We start from the raw sequence: 26,369 nt of genomic DNA, 5'->3' as shown, positions 1-26,369 counted from the left end.
CCGCCGCCACCGCGCTGCGGGGGAGGGGCCTCCCCTCGGCAACGATCCGCGGCGGGAGGGGGCGCCGCGCGTCAGCGTCACGTGGCCGGGGCAGGCGGGCGCGCGTGACGCAGCTTCCTCCCGCGCGGGCGCGCCCGACGTGACGCAGCACGGAGCGGCCGCGCGCCCCCGCCTCGCCCCGCCCCTCCCGCGGGTCACGTGGGCGCTGTGTGAGGGCGGGGCCGCGGAAGATTGGCGTGAGGGAGCGAGCGGGGCCGCGGGTAAGGGCGGGGTGGGAGCGGCGGTTCTGGGCTGGGCGGGCCCCGGCTCGGCTCGGCGCTCGCCGCCGGGGGGGTATCTGTGGGAGGGGAGTCGCTGCCGGCCCCATGACTGCCCGTGTCCTGGTTCCCGGCCGGCGGCAGCTTTCGCTTTCTCAGCTGCCGCTGTCGGAGCGCTGGTGCGTGCGGCGCCTCACGCCGGGGCGGGAACCGCTGGTTCCCTGGGCTGGCCTTGGTGTCCGCGCCCCGCCCGGGCGGGGGCTGGGGCTGCGGGGTGGGGGTGGTCCAGCGGCCTCCCCTGCCCGGCCGCTTCCGCGGAGAGCCGTGTCTGAGGCAGTCGGGGGGTTCTTCGGTGCTTTTGCGATACTTGCCTTGACTCCGTGTGCCTGAGAGGAAGGGGAAGGGGGTTGTAGTTCTCTCGGGCTGGCGAACGGGCAGCGGGGCCGGAGGTAGGTCAGACGGCGAGGCCGTTGCTGTTTGTCAGGGGCCGAGTTCTGAGGAGGGGTTTAGAATCTCAGGCTGGCTTTGTTTATCTGCGATCTTCCTTACGACAGAGCGTGTAAAATGGGCATTAAGGTGTCTTTCTGTGCCAAATACTCAAATCCAGAACAAACTAGTCTTTTCTTAGTCATTAGAGATGGTCTAGTCTCTATCTCTGGGCTAGAGTCCTTCCTAACTTAAAATTTTTAAGATGTTTTTGAGAATTTTTAAGAAATAATTTTCAGTCTTTCCGACTAAATGCATATCTTCCCCTTTCCTAGTGCCTGGTGAGGGTAGGCGTTCGCTTTTCTTGTAAGGAAATGTGAAGTTTCACATGATAGTATTTCTGGGAGGGAGTTAGTTAACTTATGCAATTACATGCTAAACATTATTTAGAAATTCAGAGTCTTATGTATGAAGTGTAACAAGTTTGGGTTTTTTTAATCAACATACAGGTCTAAACTAAAAATTCCTCAACAAGGGATTCTTTTAAAGTATGTGCTGTTTAGGAAAAATATATGAGGTTGCAACTTTGATAACTATTTAATTCTTGGTTTTCAATCAGTTATCTATCTTGTATGCTGGAAATGAGGTACTGTGGGAAGGATAGTTTATGCATGTTTATGTATAGTAGTATGAAAAATGCACAAATGCAGCTAAGTCTAAATTTTTATCAGTTGAGGAAAATACTCCTTAAATTTAGTTTTGGAAGAGAAGGATGATGTAGGTATAAAATGCCAATGCTAAATATTTTTCTTGAGAAAATTAGTTTGAAATCAAGAGTGCATGTTGTGGGGGAAAGTGCATTTTACCCTAAAACAAGGCTTTTTCCATAGGTGGACAGAACTTGTTTCACAGGTGGATGTGAACATATCTTACAGCTACAATTTAAATATTTCCAAGCTTGGTACCTGATAGGATAAGTTTTCTGAAATGAACTTCAACAAAAACTTCTAAATGAAGCAAGGGTCTAATTTTGCAGCCCTTGGGCCTTTTTGTCAAACTGAAACCTGATGCTCTTTGAACGGGAAGATGTTTGGTGTTTCTTTAAACACAGAAAAACAGATGTGATACTAAAAAGTGAACTAATCAAGAAATTTATTTTTGGCAGGTACAGCTAAAAGCTGCAGTTGTAATGCACCCATGAGTGAGTAGAGCTAGCTGTGCACATCAATGGCCTCTGTGCCAATAATTCCAGACTCTTACAATCATGTGTTGGCAGAGTTTGAATGTTTGGATCCGTTGCTCTCTGCGCTTAGGCTGGATTCTAGTCGTCTGAAGGTGAGTTTGTGGTGTTTGGGTGGGGTTTTTTTATTTAAAAATTCAAGTAATGACCCTATTTGATTTATTACCTGATTAATGCACAGGATTCATCTTGTTGTTTTTGGGTATGTGCACGCTAGCTTATGGGGGAGAAGCACTTTTGGAAGAAGTAGTGAAGACAGGATCTTATTACTCTGTGTGTGTACTCTTAAGGCAACTGTGGGGTAAATGATACAGCCTTACACAGTTGCTGTCTTTTATACTGTTTGCTCCAACTGCAGAGTGTGCTGTTCTGGTATCTTTGACGACTGTGCTGCCAGTGTTTCAGGAGTGGTACACACAGCTGGCAAACAATGAAGCCTTTAAAAAATAACATGCAAGAAAAAGATAATGTTATTAGTACTTACTAGCAGCCTGTTATGCATTCTGATTTTGATTCCTTCAGTGCACATGTATAGATGTGTCGAAGAGATGGCTAGCTCTCGGCAGTTCAGGAGGAGGACTGAACCTTATACAGAAGGATGGTTGGAAGCAAAGACTCTTTCTCACTCATAAGGTAAGGGTAAAGAATTCCATACAAAAATTTCCAGGGAAAATGGGACTGGGAAAGAGTCATTGTTTCAAGTTATTTTTTATTAAGAGTCAGCAGGCATTTTCAGCTTGCTGCGTTGTCTGAATAAGGTGACATTTTGGATTGCTCCATTTAAAAAAAGGTTGTGGTACTGGAGCGTATCTCCAGAGTGTGTGGTGTAATAGATTTCATGAGGCGTGAAAGAAATTACTTGAGAGGGTCAGGCTTTTGTTTTTCAAATTCTTACTTTTAACAGCAACAACAGAGTCACCTGAATATTAAAGAATTGGAAGAAAACTTTGAATATGAAACCAGAGCAACTCATGTGTAGATAACTACCAATGTCTGGAACTATGAACTACCTAGGTTAAGCAAAGAAAAGATAGGCTGGCTTGCTTTTGCTGAAAGAGGTCATGGAACAGGGATGGCTGTTTCTACAGCCAGATGCTATTTCCTGGGAGCCACTGCTGCTCCCACCATAACATGAAAGCAGCCATTTTTTTAAGGTTGGGAACATCTCACTTAGTTCTAGCAAAACAGCTTTATAGGTGCGAGGACAGGAGAATAATTTCTCTGTTTTCCAAGTCAGAGAATGAACTGCAGTCATTTCTCTTGATGTTGTCATGTTGTTATCAGCTGCATCTTTTTAGAGTAAGCTCAGTGTTTGCAAACAAGACCAAAGGAAGACAACAAAAAAACCCCACATCACAACAAAGTGGTAGCAGCTGTTGACATGAATCTGGTTTATGTCTTAAGGATAAAAGTTGTGTACTGGTAAAGGCAGCACAAGACCAACTTTCACCTGCACTTACTCCCATACTTGCTTTCAGGAAGGTGCCATTTCCCGGGTTGCCTGTTGCTTGCATGATGAAGACTATGTTGCTGTGGCCACCAGGTGAGTGATGTACTCACAAACCTGAATGCTGGATAAATATTTTTAAGTAGCTTCTAAGTTTCAGACTTTGACATCTGCTGAGAACTTGAAGGGGGGCAGGGAATTAACTGATAGAATATTCTGCAGGGAATGAGCCCTACAGAATATTTCTCTGTACAGACAGTTTGCGTAACTTTTTTTTTCTGGAATAATTGTGCCAGAATAAGTATTATTTCTGTAACAGAACATTTATGGGAGAGCTAATTCATGTGAAATTATGACGATAAATGTGTCTGAGACGTTTCAGCATCAAAAGAAATATCTTCCTTAACTTGGTAAAGTGAGATTGGTAGTTAATACCATTTACATTGTTTATAATCCATTTAAATGCTTATTTTCTGCATCCTCACTGGCAGTTCCAGTAAATGTGAGAGTACACTTCCAAACAAAGCTGCTGATGCATTGTAATGCAAGGAAAGACACTTACTCGTCTTCAAAATTAAGAATGTGACACTTCTTGAAAGCACCTCAAGCACAGCCAGCTCTGAGATCTGCTACTTTACTTAGATTTTCTGTTTCTTTGGAATAATGCATCTTTATCACTGATAAAACATTAGAAGATTTAGTTTCAAATTGTATTTTCTTTTTTAATTGTTGTAGCCAAGGTCTTGTAGTAGTCTGGGAGCTGAATCAGGAACGTCGTGGGAAGCCAGAACGGATTTATGTTTCCTCTGAGCATAAGGGCAGAAAAGTCACAGCTCTGTGTTGGGATACAGCTGCCCTGCGTGTTTTTGTAGGAGATCATGTGGGAAAAGTATCAGCCATCAAGATTAACACATCGAAACAAGGGAAGGTAAAATGTTGCATTCTTTGTTTGAGATGAAGAGCTTCACAGGGGATGATGTGTGGAATCTTTTTGTTGATTTTAGTGAAGTAGAAGAGAGGAAGACTTGCCAGCTGGTGAAGTTCTGGTAGCTTTGACTGTTGGGATGAAGAACCAGTCTCCTGAGACAACAATAGAAATCCTAACCCATGAACCTCCCCAACCCCCTCTTTTAGCTGTTTTAGTAATGCAACACAAAAATGCTTTCAAATTTACAGAATTAAAAACTGGCCGAGTTTCTTCCTCTTGGAATTTGCAAATATCCAAGTCCAGGGTCTTGGTGTTTCTGAGCCTGTTGGATTCCACAGGCTCCAGCTACAGGTTCAGCTTTGCGTTTTAGTCCTCAGCTCAGCTGTTGATCTGAGAAAGGGCAATTGCAAACTCAGATTTTGCTTGGCTCTGTCTGGATACTCTCATTCTTAAAGATGTGGATTAGTTAAAATAAATGGTAGGTGGATGTCAGGCTTACATCCATTACATTTTGTGCAAAGGACACACATGTAACGATACCAGCCTGATTTCTAGCCCTTGAGTGTTCAAGTTTTAACATTACTAGGTCCTTTCCTTCTTTTAATCTATGAGAAGGAGCATGACCTGGAAATAGGTGTGTTCCTCCAGGTCCCTTCTAGCCCTCATGAAAGATTTTGACAGGAAATTGACTTAAAAGCAAGACTTGCATTTAAAGAAAGCTGAAAAATTTAGCTGTGGGAAGTGGGGGGGGGGGGGGGGGGGAAGGAGAGAAGAGAAGGGCTAGGCCCATGGAATATGTATCTGCTCACACCTGTTAAAGGAATCGGACTGTTGAATCTCTCACGTAACATACTTTGTCACATTCCTAACAAAGGAAGCAGCTTTAAGCTGTCAGAAATGGTGACTGTCTGCTAGAAAACTTGAGTGCAGTTCCCGGTAACTTCTTATTCATAAGAAGTCTGTCTGTGACTTTGTTCTGCCACCCATGCAGACTGAGACACTTGTATAATAAATAGTATTGGGGTAATTTGCTGTAGGGTAATAGAGAAAGTGAGTTTATGTAAAACACCTAAATCCGATGGAAGGTTTTTTTGTATTGAGTAATTGCTCAGGTCTGTCTCCATAAAACTGTTTGCTGGCTGAAAGTACCTGTGGGGAAAATTGAGAGAATTGACAAAAGCACAAAGCTTACAAAAGCAAGCATAAAAACCTCTCTTAATGTTACAGAAAACACACTCTTTAAAGAAATGTCAGGATGCTACAGGGAAATGATTTTTTTTTTTTTCTTAAACCTTCAGTTATGGTTTTTGGAAAAGGAGGATTTAGATTTCTGTGCCTCTAAACATTGAAGCCTTGTTTGGTAAAGGAGGGAGAAGAAAGGAACTGCTCTGTCTTATGATGTATATTCATAGCATACACAAGTCTTTTCTGAATTTTGCAATTTTAAGTTAATGAAATAGTCTTTACTTTGAACTGATGCCCAGTATGTTTTTCTTTTTTTCTTTCTAACTGTAGGCTGCTGCTACTTTTGTGATGTTTCCTGTTCAGATTATAACCACCGTAGATTCTCGGGTTGTTCAGCTTGATTATTTGGATGGAAGACTGCTCATATCTTCACTTACACGCACTTATTTGTGTGATACTGAGAGGCAAGTTATATTTTACTTGTGAAATATTGGACTTTTTAAACACAGAGTTTCTGAAGTGACCTCTGGAGATCATCAAGTCTAATTTTCCTGCTCAAAGCAGAGACAAGTAGAGTAAATTGTCCAGTTAGGTTTTGAGCATCTCCAAGAATGGAGACTCCACAAGTTCTCTGGGCAACCTTTGCCAGTGGTTCACCACCCTCACAATAACTGAGCTTTTTCTTATGTTGAAATGGCATTTCCTGTATTTTCGTTTGTGCCCATTGCCTCTTGTCCTTTCACTGGGCACCACTGAGAGTAGTCTGGCTCTGCCTTCTATACTCTCCCATCAGATATTTCTACACATGGGATCAGATGTGTTCCCCCCTTCTCTGTTCCAGGCTGACCAGCCTCTCTCAGCCTCTTCTTGTAAGGCAGGTGCTGCAGTCCCTTAGTCATCTTTGAGGCCTGTTGCCGGACTTGCTGTAGCATGTCCCTGTCTCTGTTGTACTGAGGAGCCCAGAACTGGACCCAGCACTCCAGTTATGTCTCACCAGTGCTGAGAAGAGGGGAGAGATCATCTCCTTTGACCTGCTGGCAACAGTCTTCCTAATGCATCCCAGGAGACTGTTGGCCACCTTTGCCAAAAGGGTGTGTTCCTGGCTAACAGTCAGCTTGTTGTTCACCAGGACCCCAGCCCCTTCTCTACAAAGCTGCTTTCCAGCCAGTTGGCCTGTACTGGTGCCTGGGGTTATTCCTCCCCCAGTGCAGGACTTTGCGTTTATCAGTATCTGTTTATCTAGCCCATGGTTCCTCAGTTTGTCTGTGAAGATATTAGTGGGGCCAGTGTCAAAAGCTGTACTGAAGTACAGATAGACAACATTCACTGCTCTCCTCATCTATCAAGCCAGTCATTCTGTTGCAGAGGGCTATTAACATGATTTACCCTTCATAAATCCATGCTGACTGTTCATATTCACCATCTTATCTTTCATGTGATTGGAAGTGGTTTCTGGGTTCGTTTGCACCGTCACCTTCCCATCACCAGACTGACTGACTGGTTCTGCTGAGGAAAAACCTTCATGATCTGAGCATTCGTTTAAACTAATGAGTATTTCTGCACCCTGTCTTTTATAGACTTTATGCAGGCTTTATAATATTTATTACAGATTTTTTTAAAGCATCAAAACCAATTCAGCAACTAGTATTTAGTGGTTTTATTCTTCAAGGAAAACCTAAAATTAGAGCCTTTATTAATGCTGCCTTAACAAATATGGGTTTTTTCCACTAGAGAGAAGTTCTGGAAAATTGGTAATAAAGAGAGAGATGGACAATTTGGAGCATGTTTCTTCCCTGTCGGAAAAAACAGTGGGAATCAGCAGCCATTAATATATTGTGCGCGACCTGGCTCAAGGATGTGGGAGGTGAACTTTGATGGGGAAGTGCAAAGCACACATCAGTTCAAGCAGCTGCTCTCCTCACCGCCTCTCCCTGTTGTTACTCTCAGGTAGAAGCATGAGTGTTATCAGTGCTAAACTTGCTTGGGACTTCCAGACTAGCTGAAAAGAACTGCATTGATGCTGAGAAGATTAAATAAACTTCTAGTGCACTCAAACATTAATCCTGGTTGTCATTACAGTCTTCTCTAATAACAGAAACCAGTAGTTGAGATACCAGAAATGCCAAAACCTTGATTCTGCAGGGATGCCTGTGTGACTACCACAATGAGTGCTGCTGTCATAAGACTGTTTATTTAAGCCAGCCTTGTATTTACAGGGTTAAGAATATCATATTGAGAAAGTGATATGATTGTAGTTATGCTTCTAACGGATAATAATTTTACTTTACAGGATGGATCCTCATTATACTAATTCCAGTTGCTCTCCACAATCTTTATCTTTCCCTAAGCTGCTGTATTTGACGTGAGTATTTTTCAGCATAGCTTCCTGCTGATAAAGTAGACTTAAAAATAAAAAAGTTGTATATTCTTCTAACTTATATTACCAACTTCATCTTTTTGCATAAGAGTTTTCCAAGTATCATGCTAAACGACTGTCCCACTTCTCACTTGCTGTACTTAAGTCCATGCCATCCCCACGTATTTTTCAGTGACTACCCCAACTAACTGTGGTACTGTTAACATCTGCTTTGCTTGCAGTGAGCACTGTGTGATGACCTGGACAGAAAGAGGCATTTATATTTTTCTTCCTCAAAGTGTTCAAGTCTTACTCTGGAGTGAAGTAAAAGGTAAACTTTAAGAATCTTTGCTTTGTAATATTGTCTGTTATGTTTGTCAGTTCTGAAGTTCTTGCCTAACATGGTGCCTTTTCAAGCTCAATTTCTGTAGCTGGATTGCAGATCATTGATCAGAAAACTTTTTACTTGTCATCTGTTAGGTACATCCTTGAATATTAACCCTCTCCCTGCCTCCTCCTGCCACCCCCTCCCTCTGTAATTCTGAAAACATGCTTGAGAAAAGAATGTGGTGTAGAGGGAATCTTAAAATACAGTAATCAAGTAGTGAGAGGTAATAACCTGCAGTAGCCTTTCCTCATTTCTGTTTATTCAGGTTTCCTGTCACGTGTCCTGTGAAGGATAACCTGGCTGCTGAAAGCTTAATTTTCTAACACCTGTCTAAACTGGAGCCAGGGGATGTACTTATTTGGCAGGGGAGTGAACCCTCATAAACAGTTTTGTGTGTATGGTTATAGATGTAGTCCTAGAGTCATTGTCAGGCTGTCCCTTCCTTCTTCTCTCCCTGCCTTTTGATGTTAAGTTTCCAATGCATTTGTCATGGAGTGTTTGCATATAACGTAACTATTTCATTTGAAAACTGCTGAAGATCAAAGTGGTTTTTATCTAGCAAATGTTTTCCTTCTGCTTCAAAGCTAACAATGATGTATTTCTCATCCTTATCGGTCTTTAGCTTTTCATACCCCTTCAGAGGAAAAGGAAACTTTTCGGTAAATTTAGTGTAATTTTTTGAATGCTTTCTAGAAATGCAACTCTGGAAAGTTTTGATACTTTAACTGTGCTTTATAGTTGCTAGATGCTAGCTTAGCACTCTTCAGTGTTCTTTTTTTCCCATGCTGCTTGTGCTACAGTGTGTTAGGCCTTTGCACGCATTTGCATTCAGATGGGAAATATGTTTTCACCACCTTTCAGGAACAGAAAGGAATGTTGACTAACGATTTTGATCCTTTAGATACTTTTGTGCATCTCGTTTTGCAGATATTCAGGATATTGCAGTTTACAAAAGTGAGTTGTTCTGTCTGCATACAAATGGAAAAGTTGTGCACCTCTCCCTTCTGCTGATTGACCGCTGCATAGAACGTCTGATGAGAAGAGGGTTCTGGACCCTTGCTGCCAGGGTCTGTTGTCTCTTCCAAAATTCAATTATTTCTTGCAGAGTAAGTAAATACCTCTTTGTAAACGTGTAATGGAACTTCACTATTTCTGTTCCCCTCTCTTCCATTAAGTTACATAGATTTCTGAGATGGATATTCTTGGAGTTTTTAAAAAGTCTTCTAAACATTATACTTCTAGGATTAAATTTAGCCTGCATCTATGGTACCTTTTTGCTTTTCACATGTGCATTAGAAATAATAATGCTTCTGTTTCACTGTGTACTTTTAGGCAAGAAAAAATTTGCCTCTAGACAAGCTGGAGCACTTGAAGTCTCAGCTGGATGCCTCAACCCAAGAAGATCTCGTTACGCAACTGGAAGAACTAATTTCAAAATTGGAACCTCCAGATTCTGCCTGCAGCAGTAGAAGGAGCAGTATTTCATCTCACGTACGTGCATTGGTAGTGCCAAAAATGTTACCTGCAGATTTTATCTTTATGGCTTAAAATCACCTCGTTGCTCACTTTGAAGATGAGGCTTTCATTTTTACTATGTCTACTATAGCTGGTAATGCTACTTTCTAAAATTAGATGGGGTAGAGGTATGAAATACTACTACCTGGATTCTTTAAGCTCTCAGGCCTCTGCCTTTTTTCCATATTATTTTGTGGCTAATGCCTGAGATGTGAGCAAAGATTGATAAGAAGAAGGCTTTCTCCACAGCTGATCTTAGTGTTTTAATATGCTTCAGTAAAGGTCATCTTGATTGTAACTGTGGTGTTATGTGGTGAATGCTCAGAACTATCCTAGCCCTATTTAAAAAACCTGTTTCACTCTGAAGCTTAAGCAGAAAGCTCTAACGAAAAAAAAAAAATCAAAGCATATTTCTAATACTCTTTTACATGTACAGCTGCTTGGTATTGTCTTGGCTTCCCAGCAGCTTTTCAAGAAAGGGGAAATATTTCATAGCTAATACAATGTATCAGTCACTGCTTTCACTAAAAATGTTTAAAAAACTACTGTAAATTCTATCTTGATGTGGTGGACAAGTTTTTTCATTAGCAGATGGGAAAGTAAATTACATAGACTGACCATGAGCGAAAGAATGTACCTTTGTCCTGAAACTGAATAGTTTTGCAGGGTCCATAATTGTGCTAGCTGGGTATGGTTAACCAACAAAAAGAATACAGAATATGTCAAAAATACGTTGTTATATAGAGCTTTTTCAGACAGTGAATTATGAAGTGCTGTGAGGTTATTTGTGTGGGTATGGTTGGTTGAGTTCATTGCAGGAAGTTTAACAAGGAAGCACAACTCGTACAACATGTAACTCCTCTCCCTTGTCTGACAGGAAAGCTTCAGTGTCTTAGACTCCGGAATATATCGTGTTATCAGTCGAAGAGGCAGCCAGTCAGATGAAGATTCATGTTCTCTCCACAGTCAAACATTCTCAGAAGATGAACGACTTAAAGAATTTCCTGCACACCAGGAAGATGAACAAGTAGAACTTGGTAATTTTTCTTAATGAAAAGATGTTATTTGTGTGCAATTTTTATTTATTCTACGAGAATTCGATTGGGTTGGCTCTGTGCTCTTATTTTCTGCTGTGAAGTTATCCATGATTAAACCCTCTAATTTGGGAACACAGTTATCCCACCTTCCAGTCAAAGTCGTTCATTGGGGTGAAATGCTGGCTCCACAGAAATCCAAGCTTAAAAGCAAACAAAATCCAGAGAAACAAAACAAAAGGTCCAGAGGGCTTTTACCAAGCTGGGACTTTACTCAATTCCCCCCTCACTCACATGTAGTTCAGTCAACTGAGAGAATCTTAGTATTACTGCTATGCCAGTGTTAATTGAGCTTTGAATGAGTTTTGTTTGCTGCTGCTATCCTTCCAGTTACATTTGTTCTAGCAAAAGAATTTCTTAATCCTGGCTCTGGCTTTATATTTCCTTAGGGAAAACAGTAGGCTTACGATAAGTGTTCTTAACTTTCTTGCAGGGTTTCATTTGTAAAGGGAATCATCTCTTACACGTGTAAACATTAGGATAGGGATGATAGAATTGTTAATAACTAATGTTTAGACCATCCAGGGAGCTTTTTAATTTCCTAACAAGTATCTGTCACAGGATGAAAGCTAGAGTGAGACAGTAATGGGTCTTGTTCTCTGCTCTGGTTGGGATTGGGAGGGGATGGAGAAGCCCAGGATGGTGAGGAGCTGGCTTAGTTCCTGATATGGTAGAGAGGCTTTCTAATAGAAAGGGTGCTTTTTAACTTTTGTAGAGAGTAGATGACAGTTGAGGATGAACAGAATTTGGATGCTTTGTTGGGGAAATACATGGTGGCAAAGGAGAGTATAGACATTAGTATTTACTCCCCTACTTGTCAATAGTGTTGTCCTGATAAACTACATGTTGTTTGTAGCACTCTTGTTTACATGTGCCTCTACCTACATCGCTGTTAAAACAACAAATGGGAAAACTTGGAAGGAAGTGTATAATTTCCGATATTAAAACTAAAATGAAGGGATGGAGGTTTTGAATGTCAGAAGACAGAAAAGTTCTATCTGTTCAACAAGAGAGAACAAATTTACTGATTATTTCAGAGCAGAGAAGTTCTAGATGCTTCTTGAAGCACATGTACTTAATTTGGTATTTAAGAGAAATGGATTTAGTGTCTTCCTGCTCACATTGACGTAAGATGTCATAAGTTTTAGGTTTCTAATCTGCATAATGAACAAAAGCAGCCTTATTTACAAGCAATCGTAAAATCAGTTGTGACCTTTAGGCACTGTCTAGAGAGACTGTAGATTCTAATGGGAGAATTTCTGTAACAGCATAGCATCTTTTCCTCTCAACAGTGCAGATAGTGCTGACTTGCAAAATGCAGTGTCATCCTTACTTAAAAGAATCTTTTTTCTTATTTACATCACTGAAAGATACAGTGTCTGTTTGTACCAGGAAATGATTAATCAAAACACATTGTAGATACTGTTAGGGATATAAGAGTGAAAAGGAAATAGTGATTCTGTATTTTCTGTGATTCTTACCAAAAGCCAGAGAGCTATGGGCTCAGTTATCTTTTTTTAAGTCTGTTCAAATAAAAGGAAGACTTATACCCTAATCATGGCTGATGTTCCTGTATGTTCATAGGTGATTTAGGTTTCAGGAAATTGTTCAGTGTGAATTGATGTATGCCACAATACTTACTTTTTTCTAGATGTTTAAATAACTGTTAGTGGATTAAATCAAGAATGTTGTCCCTTAAACGGACTGTGAGTCTACTTCTAGAAGATAGTTTTCATACAGTTGTTGGTCATCATTTGCCTTGTTACAGAGCCAAAAGACTATTAACAAAGCAGACCTACTAGGTTCAAAGTCAGTAATAAAATGGCCCTTGAAACCAAGTAGCACTTTTCTGGCTCTACACATTGTTGAATATTAAGTAGGAAAATATTGCATGCAGATTATCCATTAATGCATTAGTGACTTGCAGTTTGTTTCACTGTTCCATTTTTGCCAGGCCACTGTTTCATGACTCTTTATTTCAATTCCATTTGTTAGACAATGTATCTCATGCATCTGTGACGGTTGAGGCTGACCGGAATGAGACATTTCTCCCATTCAGTATTCCTTTGTCATTTCGTTCCCCATCTCCTCTCGTCTCTCTCCAAGCTGTCAAAGAAAGGTAAAACTTGCAGCAGGTTCACTCATCCATTACATCTTTTCCTTTTCTGTCTCTGAATTTGTAGTGTTGTCTCGTTTAGTTCATACTCTGTTCTGCAAAAATGTAGCATCTGAACTGAAACACTGGAGATGCAGTCAAGTTTGCTAGACAGTTGAAAGCCTCCATCTTGACTCTAATGAAGATATGAAGAGCTGCTGTTAACTTCAGTGGAGCCAAGATTTCAACCTCAGTTTTTAAATGGCTAAGAATGTTTAACATTACCCTGTAAACTGTGGTCATGGTTTGTATCTAAAGCAAACTTACTGAGTATGGTTTTGGGATTTTGCTTTTCTGATACTTAAATGAATGAGTGAAGGCTTCTTATGTTGCTTGGGGATAAATATTAAAATATTCAGAGCATGCTAGATATTGCTAAAGCACGCTTGCATAGTATACCACAGGCTCTGCCATCGCCCCACGCACACCTTTCCGTGAATCTAGTCAATTGCCCAAGTGTTTATGAAATAAAGGTAGCTTATACCTGGTGCAAGTAAATATGGAAGTGTCTGTTTTATGCAGAAATCAAACTGCTATTTTAAAACTTGCTTTAAAAAAACAAGGAGGAAGAAATATGAAGGAAAGGTTGTTAAATACATAATTAGAAAAAAATTCTGTATGTTAGTTTCTTAGCTACAATGTTGCTGGCCTATAAGGACAGTCTGGAAATTTTTGTATAACCCTCCCTTGATCACTTAGGTATGTGAATTATGTCCTGCAACAAACATTTGTAGCGGATACCACTAGTGTGAGGATCTCAAAATAACCTTCAGAAGTACATCTGATGTTTTGAATTCTTTCTAAACCATAAGCAGTGTTTAGGACTTTACTAGTAATAAGTGTTTCTACTAATAATGAGAACTAAATTTTCATGTATTCACTATATTCAATTTATAATTAAATAAAGTACTATCCCTTTCACAGCTAATTTTTAAAAGTTTACCTTTAATCCTTCTATACGTTGAAGTCCAATTGTTTTGCTACATTTGAATCCTTTCTTCTGCACCAAGCTTCAACTTCTATACGTCGGTATAGCAAAAGATGCCATATTCTCTGGCAAACAAGTAAAAGGGTTGCTTTCTTCTTTTTTTTCTTGATGATCTTAAACTAGTTCTTGGCCAGAAAGCAAGAAGCTGATTTTTCTGTTCAACTCTTGATGACATAGTTCTCTTCATGGCAGTGGTAGAAATAATTGGGTTTTGGTATCTTCACTGGGTTTTCTCTTGAATAAAATATCTGAAGGCAGAGGGATTGATGACACGAAAAGGACATTTTAATGAGCTTTGTAACGTGAAGAATTAATTTGGAGTATTGTAAAACTGTTTCTTACCACCAAGAGGGACATAATTTCCTAATGATGCTTTGTTTATAAGCTTTAAAATGCAATGTAGCCAATCTGCATTTATTTGCATACAAATACATGTTGAAATCTAAGTGCTAGTATTAGTATGTGATCCTGTTTCTCCAGCAGCAAAAAAACCAAGTCTTAAATAGTTCAGGTTTTTATTCTGTGCTGAAAGTATGGACTATGACTGAAGTATGAATTTTGAGCAGCAGCTTAGTTCTGTTGTCCTTGATCATCACTGCTCTCGTCCTTTTCTCAAGAGTTCTTCAGATTATAGTTTCTGAAATCATGGTTTGAACGGAAAGGAAATGCTTGATTTGTTCGGTTTTGAACTTCTAATTTTAAATGTTTGAACTTCTGACTCCTAGCGTTTCCAGCTTTGTACGCAAAACTACTGAAAAGATTGGCACACTTCATATAAGTCCTGACGCTAGAGGGAGGCAAGAAGCAAAGGATGACGAGCAGCTGCAGGAGCTGACTGTTAATCTGGTAGCATCTCCCCGGGAAGAGAAAGAGTGAGTGCAAAACCACGTTTTCTTAGCAATTGCATTTGCTGAATGTTCTGAGGATAGCAACCTAAAGAAAAACTACTGTTCCAAGTAGAACGAGGAGCTCAGCGTTCTGTTTTTCCAGCTGCCTTTATTACTGTGGTGGGTTTCAGTGCTTCTCCCTGACTCTGTTCCTAGAAGCTGGTTAGGCAGTGAACATTTCTGGGTGGTGGAGCATGCAGTCTCCACAGTGCTGTAATGACTGAAGAGCAAGAACATAGTGTATATGGGATATAGGATAGTGTATAGGGACATAGGATTGCTGACCTCCTGTGTATCTGTGATGCTCGTTGTAGTTCTGGACATGAGTCCAGCAGTTCATTCCCTGTCCTTTCTGCGTGGGGAGTAAACATTTTCTCTCTCTGAAAAATGTGTCTTTTGTTTTCTGTTTGTTTTGGGGTGTTTTTTTGTTGCTTAGTTGGTTTTTTTTAATAATGATAGTTATAAAACATTGAACTTCTTTAATGGTTGTCCAGTTAATACAGAGTTAAGTTATTTCACATTCCAATGATCTGCTAATTTACCATTTTGGACTAACTTTCATATAGTGGTGTGATACTGATTTTTATTCAGTCCCTGCAGAAATCTATTGTAGTGGAAGTAGAAGCCATTATAGAAGGCCACAAAAATAGTAGCATTGGTTGCTCTTCTTGCCTAATTCATCCATAATTTCTGTTGACTTGTTCCTTTTTTAGAAATGAAAGCTCTGTATTTTTTTTAATAGAGGAATTAATATTGGTTCCTCACAAATTTGAGGAAACTCGTGAGCAAATCCTCACGTAAATTATTAAGGATAATACTTCAGATAAGACTGAAATTAATGTGCTTTTCTAGGTTAGAACCACAGAACTGCCAGCTTCCAGAGGAGGACCATCTAAGAGATCTCAAGGCTGCAACGGCAGAAGCTATGTAAGCAGGGAAACTTTTTAGTGTATAGGTGTATTTGGGCTTCGGTAGAAAAATGATTGATTTTTTTAAATTATTTTTTTATTTGTAGATGTTCAGAGCATTACTCTTGTGTGTATTAACATGATCTGAAAGGATCTTATCTGGTTAATGATTTGTTTCCCCTATTTAAAACCAAGCAAAACCCACTAAAAGCTTACTTAGATACTCCTAGTGTTACCCTTTTGTCCTAACTACAAGTATAGTTTAAAAAAAACCCCACCTAACAAAAATCCATTCTGAAAGAAATCTTGGGGAACTCAGGATGTACTAATATCAAACACAGGCAGTATAAGTAGCCTAAATTCTTTCTGCACTCAAAACCACAAAAAACAACAACCAACTAAGTCAAATTTAGGAGTATACTTCGAATTACACAAAAGATATACAATACTTCACTTGTGGCATCTTATAACTGTTAAGCAACTTAGCAAACCTCTTTTTTTATGCTGCAGAGCCAAACTCCAGGATCCCCTGGTTTTGTTAGAACCACAGTGTATGAGAAGGGTTTTACAGGAATGGCTCGTCTATCTAGAAGAAAAGTTTGGCAGCAGAGAGCATTCTGCTTCCTCTATTAAGAAAAGCAAGACTGTGTGTGCTGAAGAACAGAGCGCAGTCTTGGAGGAAAACCTACAACTGGATCTGACTGATGGAGACCCAGCAGACAAAGAACAGAGTAGTATCTTGGAAGACTGCACTGAAAAGGAAAACACTGATGAAACCTGTGTAAGCAAAACCATGTGTGAAAACAGTACTGATTTGAAGGGACCTTTGGCCTGCAGCTTTCAAGTGTCTCCTCCGTGTGTCATAGAACCGGATGTTCAGAAAGATCTCACTGAGTTGACAACACTGTGTTTTGAACTGCATGTATTTTCTTCTGGAAATGGTGATGCTGAGGAAAGTTCTAATGGAAGTCTTCCACTAGCAGCTTCGTGGACCTTGGCTTGTAGGTTTATGCAAAGCTACTTCTTTCTTTTGGATTTAAAAAGACTAAAGCAGTGTATTATAACCATGTATGCAACCAACCCTAATGTATGGGAAACATACATCGCAGGATTGAAAGGTAACTAATGAAAATGTTATTACTAGTAAACTGAAAATAAGACTCTTTGGGAGAAAAAGAAAAAAGCTTCAAGACACTCCCATGTGTGTCTGCAAATTTTCCTTCTGCAGGTATAGTGTGGGAGGGGGAGAATTGTTGGTGTAGGGGAGGTTTTGTTCCATTTTTGGATTGTTTGGTGGTTTGGTTTTTCCCCCAAAGAAGAGCTGCTGGCTCCTTGGAGAGATTGTTCCTCCCCTTCCCCAACTTTGCTATCATGAACCTTTTTATTTATATGGAGCTTGTTGGTGGAACACTGTAGTGATTATAGAACAGATCTATTTAAAAACAAATACATGTGCTTCAAAGAGCAAAAGCATCTTAGAATCATATGTCTAGAAACGAAGCAAAAGCTAGGGGAGGGGCTTCAGTATTTGCACTGGAAACAGAAGATTTGACTTGCAGAGGAATGTGGTTAATGTGAAACAAAACTGAATGGAGTAGATAGTGCCATGCAAATGAGTGGCTTGTGATCACTTCAGACTACTTTTTCCACAGAAATCCTTTCTGATCATTTTGATGCCTCTTTGGCCTTATTGAACCAACGTTTCCTGATTATATTGGAAAACAGAACTTCATCTATTCTCTGCATTCAGCTTCTGCTTTGTGCATTTCTTTTAAGAGTGAATTAAAGTCTTGGCATTGATTTGGCACCAACAGGGAGTAGTCAAACAACAGAATCTTGCTTTGAGGGTTGGTGTCTGGTATTTGGGTTTCTGGGAATCTGTTCACTATTTGAATTTTGAGAGCCTTAGAAGTAAAAGTAATGTACACATCCCCAGTTTGTCCTCAGTTGGACTGCACTTGTGCCTGTAGGTTAATACTCGCATTTCACCGGGATCAAGGTTCATGTTGAATTCTACATTCTGTGAAGTCAGTGTCCAAGCGGAAGTTTTTATTTATTAATAGAAGCAAATTGTAATATATGAAAACTGGTGCACATCTGCATTCTATTGAGCAAGCCATATGTTCTGCAGTGGGCTATCCTTTCTCACATGAGAGAAAAATTACCTCCTCAGAAGTCTCAAGAAAAGGAAAATATATCAAGAATGTTATTCCCTGCCTTAATTGTATCATTTTATAACTGTAATTGGCTGTAAGTGCAGATTAGTGATGTTGATTTCTATGAAATGAAGTAGGATCCTCACAAGTAGGAGCTGTTCACTTGTTACTACTGTTAGAGAGTTCCATGAAAGTACAGATAACTTTAGTCCCTATGTTTAACAACAGCTCTGTGTGTGTGTTAAGGGGGGAAAAAAACTTGCCCATATCTTGTCACTTGAGTGTTGATTTATTTCAGAACTAACTTGTCACAGTCCAGTGGCCTTATCAATGGAAAATGAAGATATGTTGAAAATACTGAAACAGCTGCATGACCTGGGGCCTTGGGATGACAGCCCACTGTTACTGGTACATGCTCAAAGGTTTGTAGCAGAGGCCTTTTTTTTTTTTTTTTTCTCTTCAGTGTTCTTAACTTTCTAGCAGGAATTGGTACACCTCAAATTTCATGAAGGTTTCTGACAATCTTTCAAAGAGATCACCTTTCAGTACTATCTTGAACTTCCAAGAGATCTTGGAAAAATTATAATTTTGCTGTTTGGTACTGAAATTTTTTTTTTATCCTTTCTCTCCAGGCTTTATGAAAAATTTGGGGAAATAGCTCTTCGGCCCTTGATCAAGTTCCACCCCTCTATTTTGCCTTCTGATATCAAACAGCTTTGCAGGAATGATCCAGCTCACTTTTTAGCATATTTAGATAGTCTGGTGAAATCAAAGCCAGAGGACAAAAGGTAAAGGGAATACAGAACCTTTTTCTTCTGTCTGCTGTCTTCATCATGTAGCTGCCTGGGGTTTTTATCGGTTTTGACTTTTGGGGCCTTTTCTTTACTGTTTATGTATCTGTGTGCTTGGTGTTCTTTAGTATTAGATTCCAAGTCAATCTGCCAGTTTTATTGCTTTCAGACTGGGTTTTTTGTTAGATCAGATGCTAGTTCTAAAAGGGCTTTTCTAAATACTACTTTGAATAGTACTGACTATTGTTGTTCTTGTGCCTGCAGTTCAGTATGCCAAGGTTAGACAGCATTAAAAAAACCCAAAAAAACCCCAAAAAAGCCCAAAACAACTCTGGGGGAACTCAACCTGTGAACTTGATGGTTTTCTGTGGTACCTTCAGTTTCTAGAAATGTAAATCATTCTAGGCTTTTCCATATTTAATTTTACATCTGGTTGTTTTTTGGGGTTTTTTGGTCCACACACAATCTCTACCTTTCCATATCTGGTATATTTAAAAATGGTACTTTTTTTTTCCTGTGTGTTTTGTTTTCTAGGTCATCTCTTCTTAGATCTCTTCTGCAGCCTGAATCTGTACGACTGGACTGGTTGTGCTTGGCAGTTTCTCGTGATGCACCACAAAGAGCAAATACTGTGGATGCGGAAGGAAATCCCAGGTAAAGTAGGGTTCACCTGAGGTCCTGAGTGCAGCAAAAAATTTTAACAGGTCTGCAGGCTTTTGGCTTAGATTTTTGTATGACATGGAATCCTTGGAGTATTTTGCGTGTTGCAGAGTTCAGCAGAAGCAACCAAAGGGTTGAATAACTTTATCTGTAATGCTTTTCAGAGTGACCGCTCTAGAGAGGCTTTGCAGTGTTTCATTCATTTTTCCTTCTCTCTTCTCATATACCCGCCTTTCTTGTAGAGAGAACATGATGTTCTGAAGAAAATCATTAATGCTTTAAAACTGAATTTCTCATCTTCTAGGCCACGATCACATTTGTTTACTTGGGGCTACAGCCAGCTCATTCTGCTTTTGATTAAACTCCCAGCTGATTTTGTTACAAAAGAGAAGATGGCTGACATCTGTAAATCACATGGGTAAGAAGAAGACTTGGTAATTCTTGATACTTGGTTAGTTGGTATTCTGACCCCAAAAAGATACAAATGAAAACACCCGTCTGCTCCTTAATTGAACAGGTTTTATTTAAAAACCTTTCCTGTTTTGAGGATGAATATTGAGTGTCCAGTTTCATGTACCAAATACCCCTTTTGGTAAAGGGGTATTCCCCATGTCCTTATTCTGCGCTGAGTTCTGGTATTCAATAAATTCAGTTGCTTCTGTCTTAACTGATAGTTAAATGAGCATTTAATTATTGTTGACTTTAGTTTAGACTGAATTCTAATTGATTCCTGAAATCTTTACTTTCTTATTCAAGGTTTTGGCCTGGATATCTTTTTCTCTGTCTGGAGCTGGATAGAAGAATAGAAGCCTTTACTAATATTGCTCATTTGGATGATTTGAGCCTGTTGAATGGAGAAGATGGTTAGTGAGTCTTAAACTGTGTAAACAGACCTGTAATATTGGAACTGCTCTTATTATATACTGATTTGTTCAAAGTTGGATTGAACTCTTAGTTTTAAGTGTTTTGGTAGGACTAACTGTGTGTAGTGCAGCATATTTAAACACTACACTCTTGTATCTTCAGACTGTACTTTGGATTCAGTTGGGCTAGAAAATGCTTAGAAGTTCAAGAATGTAGAGTTGTTTATCAGTTGGGAGTAAAAGCTAAACTTGGTGTTGTAGATAGAGGAATAGCTACACTCTGCACAGCACAAAACTCTCCCCACTACATGTGCACACACATGAAGTTACGACAAGCAAAGCATTGTATCACATGGCAGAAGAAAATTCCCAGTAGCCCTAAGATAGACAAAACAATTCTTTGTCTCTTGACTTAAACCAAAGCCTTAAATACTGAAGTATTGTGAAGCTTTGTGTGTAGTTCACCACTGAATCTACACTGAGTCAGTCAAGGCAGTACACTTCTGTACAGAATTTGCTTGTTGATAATGCTTGGTTTTCTTAAATCTTCACAGAGAAAAACAGAATAGCTTCCTTTTAAAAGTATCTGTACTTAAAAGTAGTAAGCTTAGAGTAGTCCCTGTTTTACAAATAATGTAACCAACACACTTTACATCTAGGTGCCATTCCAGAGACCATAGAAGAATGGAAGTTTCTTCTGCATCTTGCACAAAATCACAGCACGGCTTTCCACCACCATGGCCCACAGAATGGGAGTGCTGTCAGCAACGGTAGCTCCAGCTGCCCAGACTGCGTCACTGTGGAAAACGTAGCGCTCTTACTGGCAAAGGCCATTGGCCCAAATCGTGCCTTGCCTCTCTTGCAGGAGTGTGGCTTGACACTAGAATTGTCTGAGAGGTTTACTGGTGTCTGTGAAATACTGAGAATTGCTGAGAAAAGGCAAAGGTAAGATGACATGTCAGCAGAAAGTCCACATTATTCATTAGGGATCGTCTTGGTGCTTTAAATTTTCTTTTCAGTGAACAAGACGATACAATATACTTTTTACCTCTGATTTTAAACTCACCTGAAAGCTTTTCTATTATTTAAGAGCTATGTATTGTGCAATATAGGCATTTTAAATGGAAAATAAGGAAACAGGAAACTCTATGTTAAAGGTGTATGTGAAGGACATTCTCTGAAGGAGATACCTGTTTTGCTGAGTCCTGCAGAGGCTCTGATCTCACCTGTCCTTTCCAGAGAAGGCATGCATGGTGATATCATGATGTTACTTCTGAAATAGAATCATGTTTTCAACAAACTTTTCTTCAAAAAGCAAACCAAAACTTTTTCCTGTTGTTAGCTTTTTTTTTTACTGTTTGACATTTTTTTCCCTTTTGCTTTAATTACAGAGCGCTGATTCAGTCCATGTTGGAAAGGTGTGACCGGTTTTTGTGGTCTCAGCAAGCATAGAAAACAACTTGGAAAACTTTGGGAACATTTTTATTGTAATGATTGTATATTAAAGTGCCTCTTAAACTTAACAGGCTCTTAAAGAAATGAACTCCTGTCTAAAAGTTCAAATCTATCGAGCCAGTTTCCATCTGGCAGGTATCTGACAGAACTGTTGACAGTTCTTCCTTATTCCTTTGGAGATGAGTTTTGAACTGTGGAACTTAAAACAGTACAATATTTATCTTTAAGCTCTCAGATTTCTGAGATGAAAATTCCTGAGTTTATTTTCTAAGTCTGTATGACTTCAGTGTTAAGGATATGAGCTCCTACATATTAAATAATGGTGTATAAAATTTTTTGGTCGTTTGTTTGCAAACATGAGAAGCCATTCCTCAGAAATACCCAAGCCCGTACTTGTTTAATTGTGCTGTAAATGACACTGACTTTTTCAAGTTACTACAGAAGTGCTTGTTTTGATACTTTTTCTCTTAAATTATATGGACTGGTCTTGCCCATTTGAAATGCATTAATTGAGAAAAAATATTTCCCTCTTAAAAGAGGAGGGAAATATTTTTCAGGAGCGGATTAATGGTTAAAAATGCTGACTAACAGAAGAACTTGTTAAGTGAACTTATATAAGCATGATATTTCTAAATTGCCCATATCTATTTGTGCAACATGACTATGGACATCAGTTGGGATATTTCAACGAGCCTCAGGACAGTGGAATTAGAATCGTAGAATCACAGAATCACTTCTGTTGGAAAAGACCTTTAAGGTTAAGTCTAACCCTTAACCTGACACTGCCAAGTCGACCACTAAACCACGTCCCTAAGCACCATGTCTACATGTCTTTTAAATACATCCAGGGGTGGTGACTCAAGCACTTCCCTGGGCAGCCTGTTCCAGTGCTCGACAACCCTTTTGGTGAAGAAATTTTTCCTAATATCCAATCTAAATCTCCCATTGTGCAACTCGAGGCCATTTCCTCTTGTCCTATTGCTTGTTACTTGGGAGAAGAGACCGACACCCACCTCACTACACCCTCCTGTCAGGCAGTTGTAAAGGGCGATGAGGTCTCCCCTCAGCCTTCTCTTCTCCAGACTAAACCCCCCCAGTTCCCTCAGCCGCTCCCCATCAGACCTGTGCTCCAGACCCTGCACCAGCTTCATTGCCCTTCTCTGGACACGCTCGAGTCATTCAATGGCCTTTTTGTAGTGAGGGGCCCAAAACTGAACCCAGTAATCAAGGTGCAGCCTCACCAGGGCCGAGTACAGGGGTAAGATCCCTTCCCTATCCCTGCTCGCCACGCTATTTCTGACACAAGCCAGGATGCCACTGGCTTTCTTGGCCACCTGGGCACACTGCTGGCTCATACTCAGCCCGCTGTCGACCAGCACCCCCAGGCCCTTTTCCTCCAGGCAGCTTTCCAGCCGCTCTGCCCCGAGCCTGCAGCGTCGTGTGGGGTGGTTGTGACCCCGGTGCAGGACCCGGCACTCAGCCTGGTTGAACCTCATACAGTTGGCCTGGGCCCGTCACTCCGGCCTGTGCAGACCCTCTGTGGAGCCTTCCCACCTCCAGCACATCAACATCCTGCCCAACTTGGTGTCATCCGCAGACTTACTGCGGGTCCGCTCGGTCCCCTCGCCCAGACACTGATAAAGACATTGGACAGAACTGGCCCCAGTACTGAGCTCTGGGGAACGCCACGTGTGACTGGCTGCCAACTGGGTTTAACTCCATTCACCACTGGCCAGCCAGCCAGTTTCTTCCCCAGTGAAGAGTGTACCCGTCCAAGCCATGAGCAGCCAGTGTCCGCAGGAGAATGCTGTGGGAAACAGTAGCTTTACTAAAGTGCAGGTAAACTTTAGTAATTCCACAATGAATAAAGTGAGGACCACATGTCTTATTTTAATAATGTTTTTAAAAGCTGAAGGTTTAGGTAAGTATTTTTAGATGGATGCTGTCAAGAAAGAAGTCTTTTAAAATATCTGCTAGAATATGAAGAATCATAAAATCACTTGGACTTTATTTCTCATTTACAGAACTATGCTTTCTACCAGCACTCCTTCTGCACTTAAGACATCTTTGAACAAGTTTCTTTCTAGGCTTCTAGTTTTGGCCCTCTTCAATGTCAGACTCTCACATTCTTAGCAAAAGGCCATGGTGACTGGTCAATACTTGACTTTCACAAATGTAATTTAAACAAAAAATGCATGCATTGGAACTAAACTTTATTAAAATCCATAATTTTGACATGAAATGACTTGAAAATATTTGTTTATAAAGCATCTTTTTCTGAAGTTTTGCAGCACTTGTGCTGCAAAATAATGCTTTTATTTTCATCAGAATAGGACTTAGTAATACAACTTTCAGACTTCTGAGAAGTGCACTCTGACTACTTAATCTCAGTTGCAAGAAGGACTCTATTGTGGAGGGCTGGTTACTTTCCTAGAGGAAATGAAGCTACAGGGAGGCAATTAGTGGCAGGCTTTCATCTGTTAACAGTGTGGCTTGTGGAAAAGCCAATACAGAACTACTTCTAAACCAGAAAACTTTAAATCTTTTGGGGTTTAGATTTTGATGTTGGAAACACCCCATGCTCTTACAGTAAGATTTGGAATTGGAGCCAGGCACCTGCAGTGTGTGGTGAGGTTACACAAATCAGCTGCTGTTGGAGCCTGTTCTCTTTCTTACCTGCCAAACGGGTACGCTGCTCCCTCCATGGCTGTTGCCTAATTTAACTAACTCCATTTCATACAGTGTGAATGTTGTCCAGCTTTAGCTGAATGCTTGTGTTGCCCTCCTTGGAGGAAGTTGGCTGGTTTTTAAAGAATGTACCTGGCTTACCCGTGTATGTAACGGTTCCACTACATTTGCTTTGTGTAATTTGTGTACGTAGCAGTGTCTTTCTTACTTTTGTACACTTGGTTAACTTTGAGTGAGGGCTGGGGTTTTTCTGGGTTTTTACAACAAATCATAACTATATTCAAAGCTTTTTTAAAGATTTTGTGTCAGAACGGTCATATAGCTAACATCACGGAAAGCGTTTTGTTCAAATTTGGTGTCTAAAGCGAGCTTGTGTCGATTTCAACTAACTTGGCTGTCAAGAAAGAGTAAGAAATTACTCTCTGAAGAAGAGTTGGAAAATTACTATTTCCTGTTCTTGATACGTGTATTTACATCTCATGTGGGTAAGATGAAGGGACTGTGAAATGAAGTGTCTTCTGTTTAAAAGTTACAGTTGTACAGAGCAATGCCCTCACCCTAAAGCTACAGCCCCTGCCAGCTCTTGTCAGCCAGCTAAGCATACACTGCTGATCGTTCAAGCCAGCCTGCGCTGGAGCAGATGAGCTGCAGCTCATCTTTGGTTTTGGTGACTGTTGGTGGAGGGGACCCTTGAAAAGCAGAGATGAATAAAGGGGGCTTTGCCTGGAGCACTTTAAACAGAAGCTTTGTTGGTTTTGTTGTTTTGTTTTTTTTTTTTTTTCCCCCCCAAATACATAAAAGCCTCATACCAATGAGGCCAATGCTAGTAAATATTCCATACAGCAGTGTGGCAAAACTGAAGTGAATGATTGCCCATGTAAACTTAGATAAGGTGCTATTACTTCCCAGAATAAGGAAAATTGCATGTATTACGGTGCCTGAGCTGGGAATTCACCTCATCCCCTTTCTCAATCTGAGACTTTAGATTGCAAAATGCCTACATTGCGGAATGTTTGCAGAATGTAGCTTGCATTTATAGGTATTTAGAATTAAAGGGCAACCAGTTTGAGGTTGCTTTTTATGTTAACTATATCAGAATGTACAAACCCAGAAAATGGTCTCCCAGGCGCCCTTGTATGTGTTATGTTTATCCAGTGTGCACACGCAGCCCCTGTGCCAGAAAGGAATATTCCATTCAAACCCTTCTACGTGCTCAGAGGCAGCTTGCCTATTTGTGTTGCAAAAGCGACAGTTTTGGCAGCAGCTTGTTTCTGTAGTCTGTGACTTGGAAAGCAGGCCAAGAGGATACAGGAAAGCAGCGCTCAGGCTGTTCCTTGCTGGAGCACAAAGCTGGTGCTTTATCTCAGTTGGTGAGATAAACTCAGTTTATCTCATTATCAGACAAGCTCCAGCGTTGTTGTCACTGCTGCTGTCCTCCTTGTTAAGAGGCAAGTCAAGGGGATGCAATCCGAGATCTAAAGATCCCCTCCAGCACCTACTTTCTTGCAATTATCCTCCTGTTTCTGCTCTTTGCAGAAAATTTTGGTTTGGAGAAAATGTGAAACACATCAGCCCATATCAGAAGACTCAGAAATACCCTGTATGGTCTGAAATGTGAGTGCTTGTAGGGGAAAGTTCCTTAAGTCAGTTTTGAAGGCAATGCTCTGTCCTAGGTCCCTGGGCAAAACAGCACATGAGTTAGTGAGCCTGTACCCCAGCTTACAGGAATAATTTTCCAGTCTTTTTTTTTTTTTTTTTTTTTAAATCAAAATCAGAAAGGTGACAGATGGGGCTACTTGTGGCCAGCAGAGAAGGCACATGAGCTGACGTGTAGTGTAAGGGCATAAGTCATCACTAGAATGTGAACAGAGTTGCAGCAAAACACAGCACTCCAGTCTCTAGAGTAACTGAGCTGTTACACTGTTAAGTATCAGATTTATGGGCAGTGGGGGAAAAAATTATGTGTCTGGCCACCTGTTTTT

The 26,369-nt window shown here is 40.4% G+C and overlaps 1 protein-coding gene across 2 annotated transcripts; it reads left to right on the top strand.

Annotated features, from left to right (window-relative positions):
- Positions 1-205: 205 nt before the first annotated feature.
- HPS5 (HPS5 biogenesis of lysosomal organelles complex 2 subunit 2) lies at positions 206-21,767 on the top strand. Of its 2 annotated transcripts, none has more exons than XM_074842636.1 (23): positions 206-260; positions 1,849-2,018; positions 2,446-2,556; positions 3,402-3,466; positions 4,106-4,298; positions 5,814-5,947; positions 7,215-7,430; positions 7,774-7,845; positions 8,082-8,170; positions 9,155-9,333; positions 9,560-9,718; positions 10,620-10,779; positions 12,832-12,955; positions 14,705-14,851; positions 15,719-15,793; positions 16,285-16,892; positions 18,229-18,352; positions 18,563-18,718; positions 19,256-19,375; positions 19,686-19,799; positions 20,138-20,244; positions 20,904-21,189; positions 21,636-21,767. In XM_074842636.1, exons 2-23 carry the CDS (start codon positions 1,911-1,913, stop codon positions 21,694-21,696), a joined length of 3,408 nt encoding a protein of 1,135 aa, XP_074698737.1. In that variant the 5' UTR covers positions 206-260; positions 1,849-1,910; the 3' UTR covers positions 21,697-21,767. The 2 variants fall into 2 exon arrangements, with proteins under 2 accessions (XP_074698737.1, XP_074698738.1); XM_074842637.1 differs by lacking the exon at positions 206-260 and adding an exon at positions 298-706.
- The last annotated feature ends 4,602 nt before the right edge of the window (positions 21,768-26,369 follow it).

This window comes from Strix aluco, chromosome 16, assembly GCF_031877795.1.
Source record: "Strix aluco isolate bStrAlu1 chromosome 16, bStrAlu1.hap1, whole genome shotgun sequence".
NCBI classification, from domain to species: Eukaryota; Metazoa; Chordata; class Aves; order Strigiformes; family Strigidae; genus Strix; species Strix aluco.
Note: the sequence above shows the minus strand (reverse complement) of the source record. Positions and strands in the feature narration are given on the sequence as shown.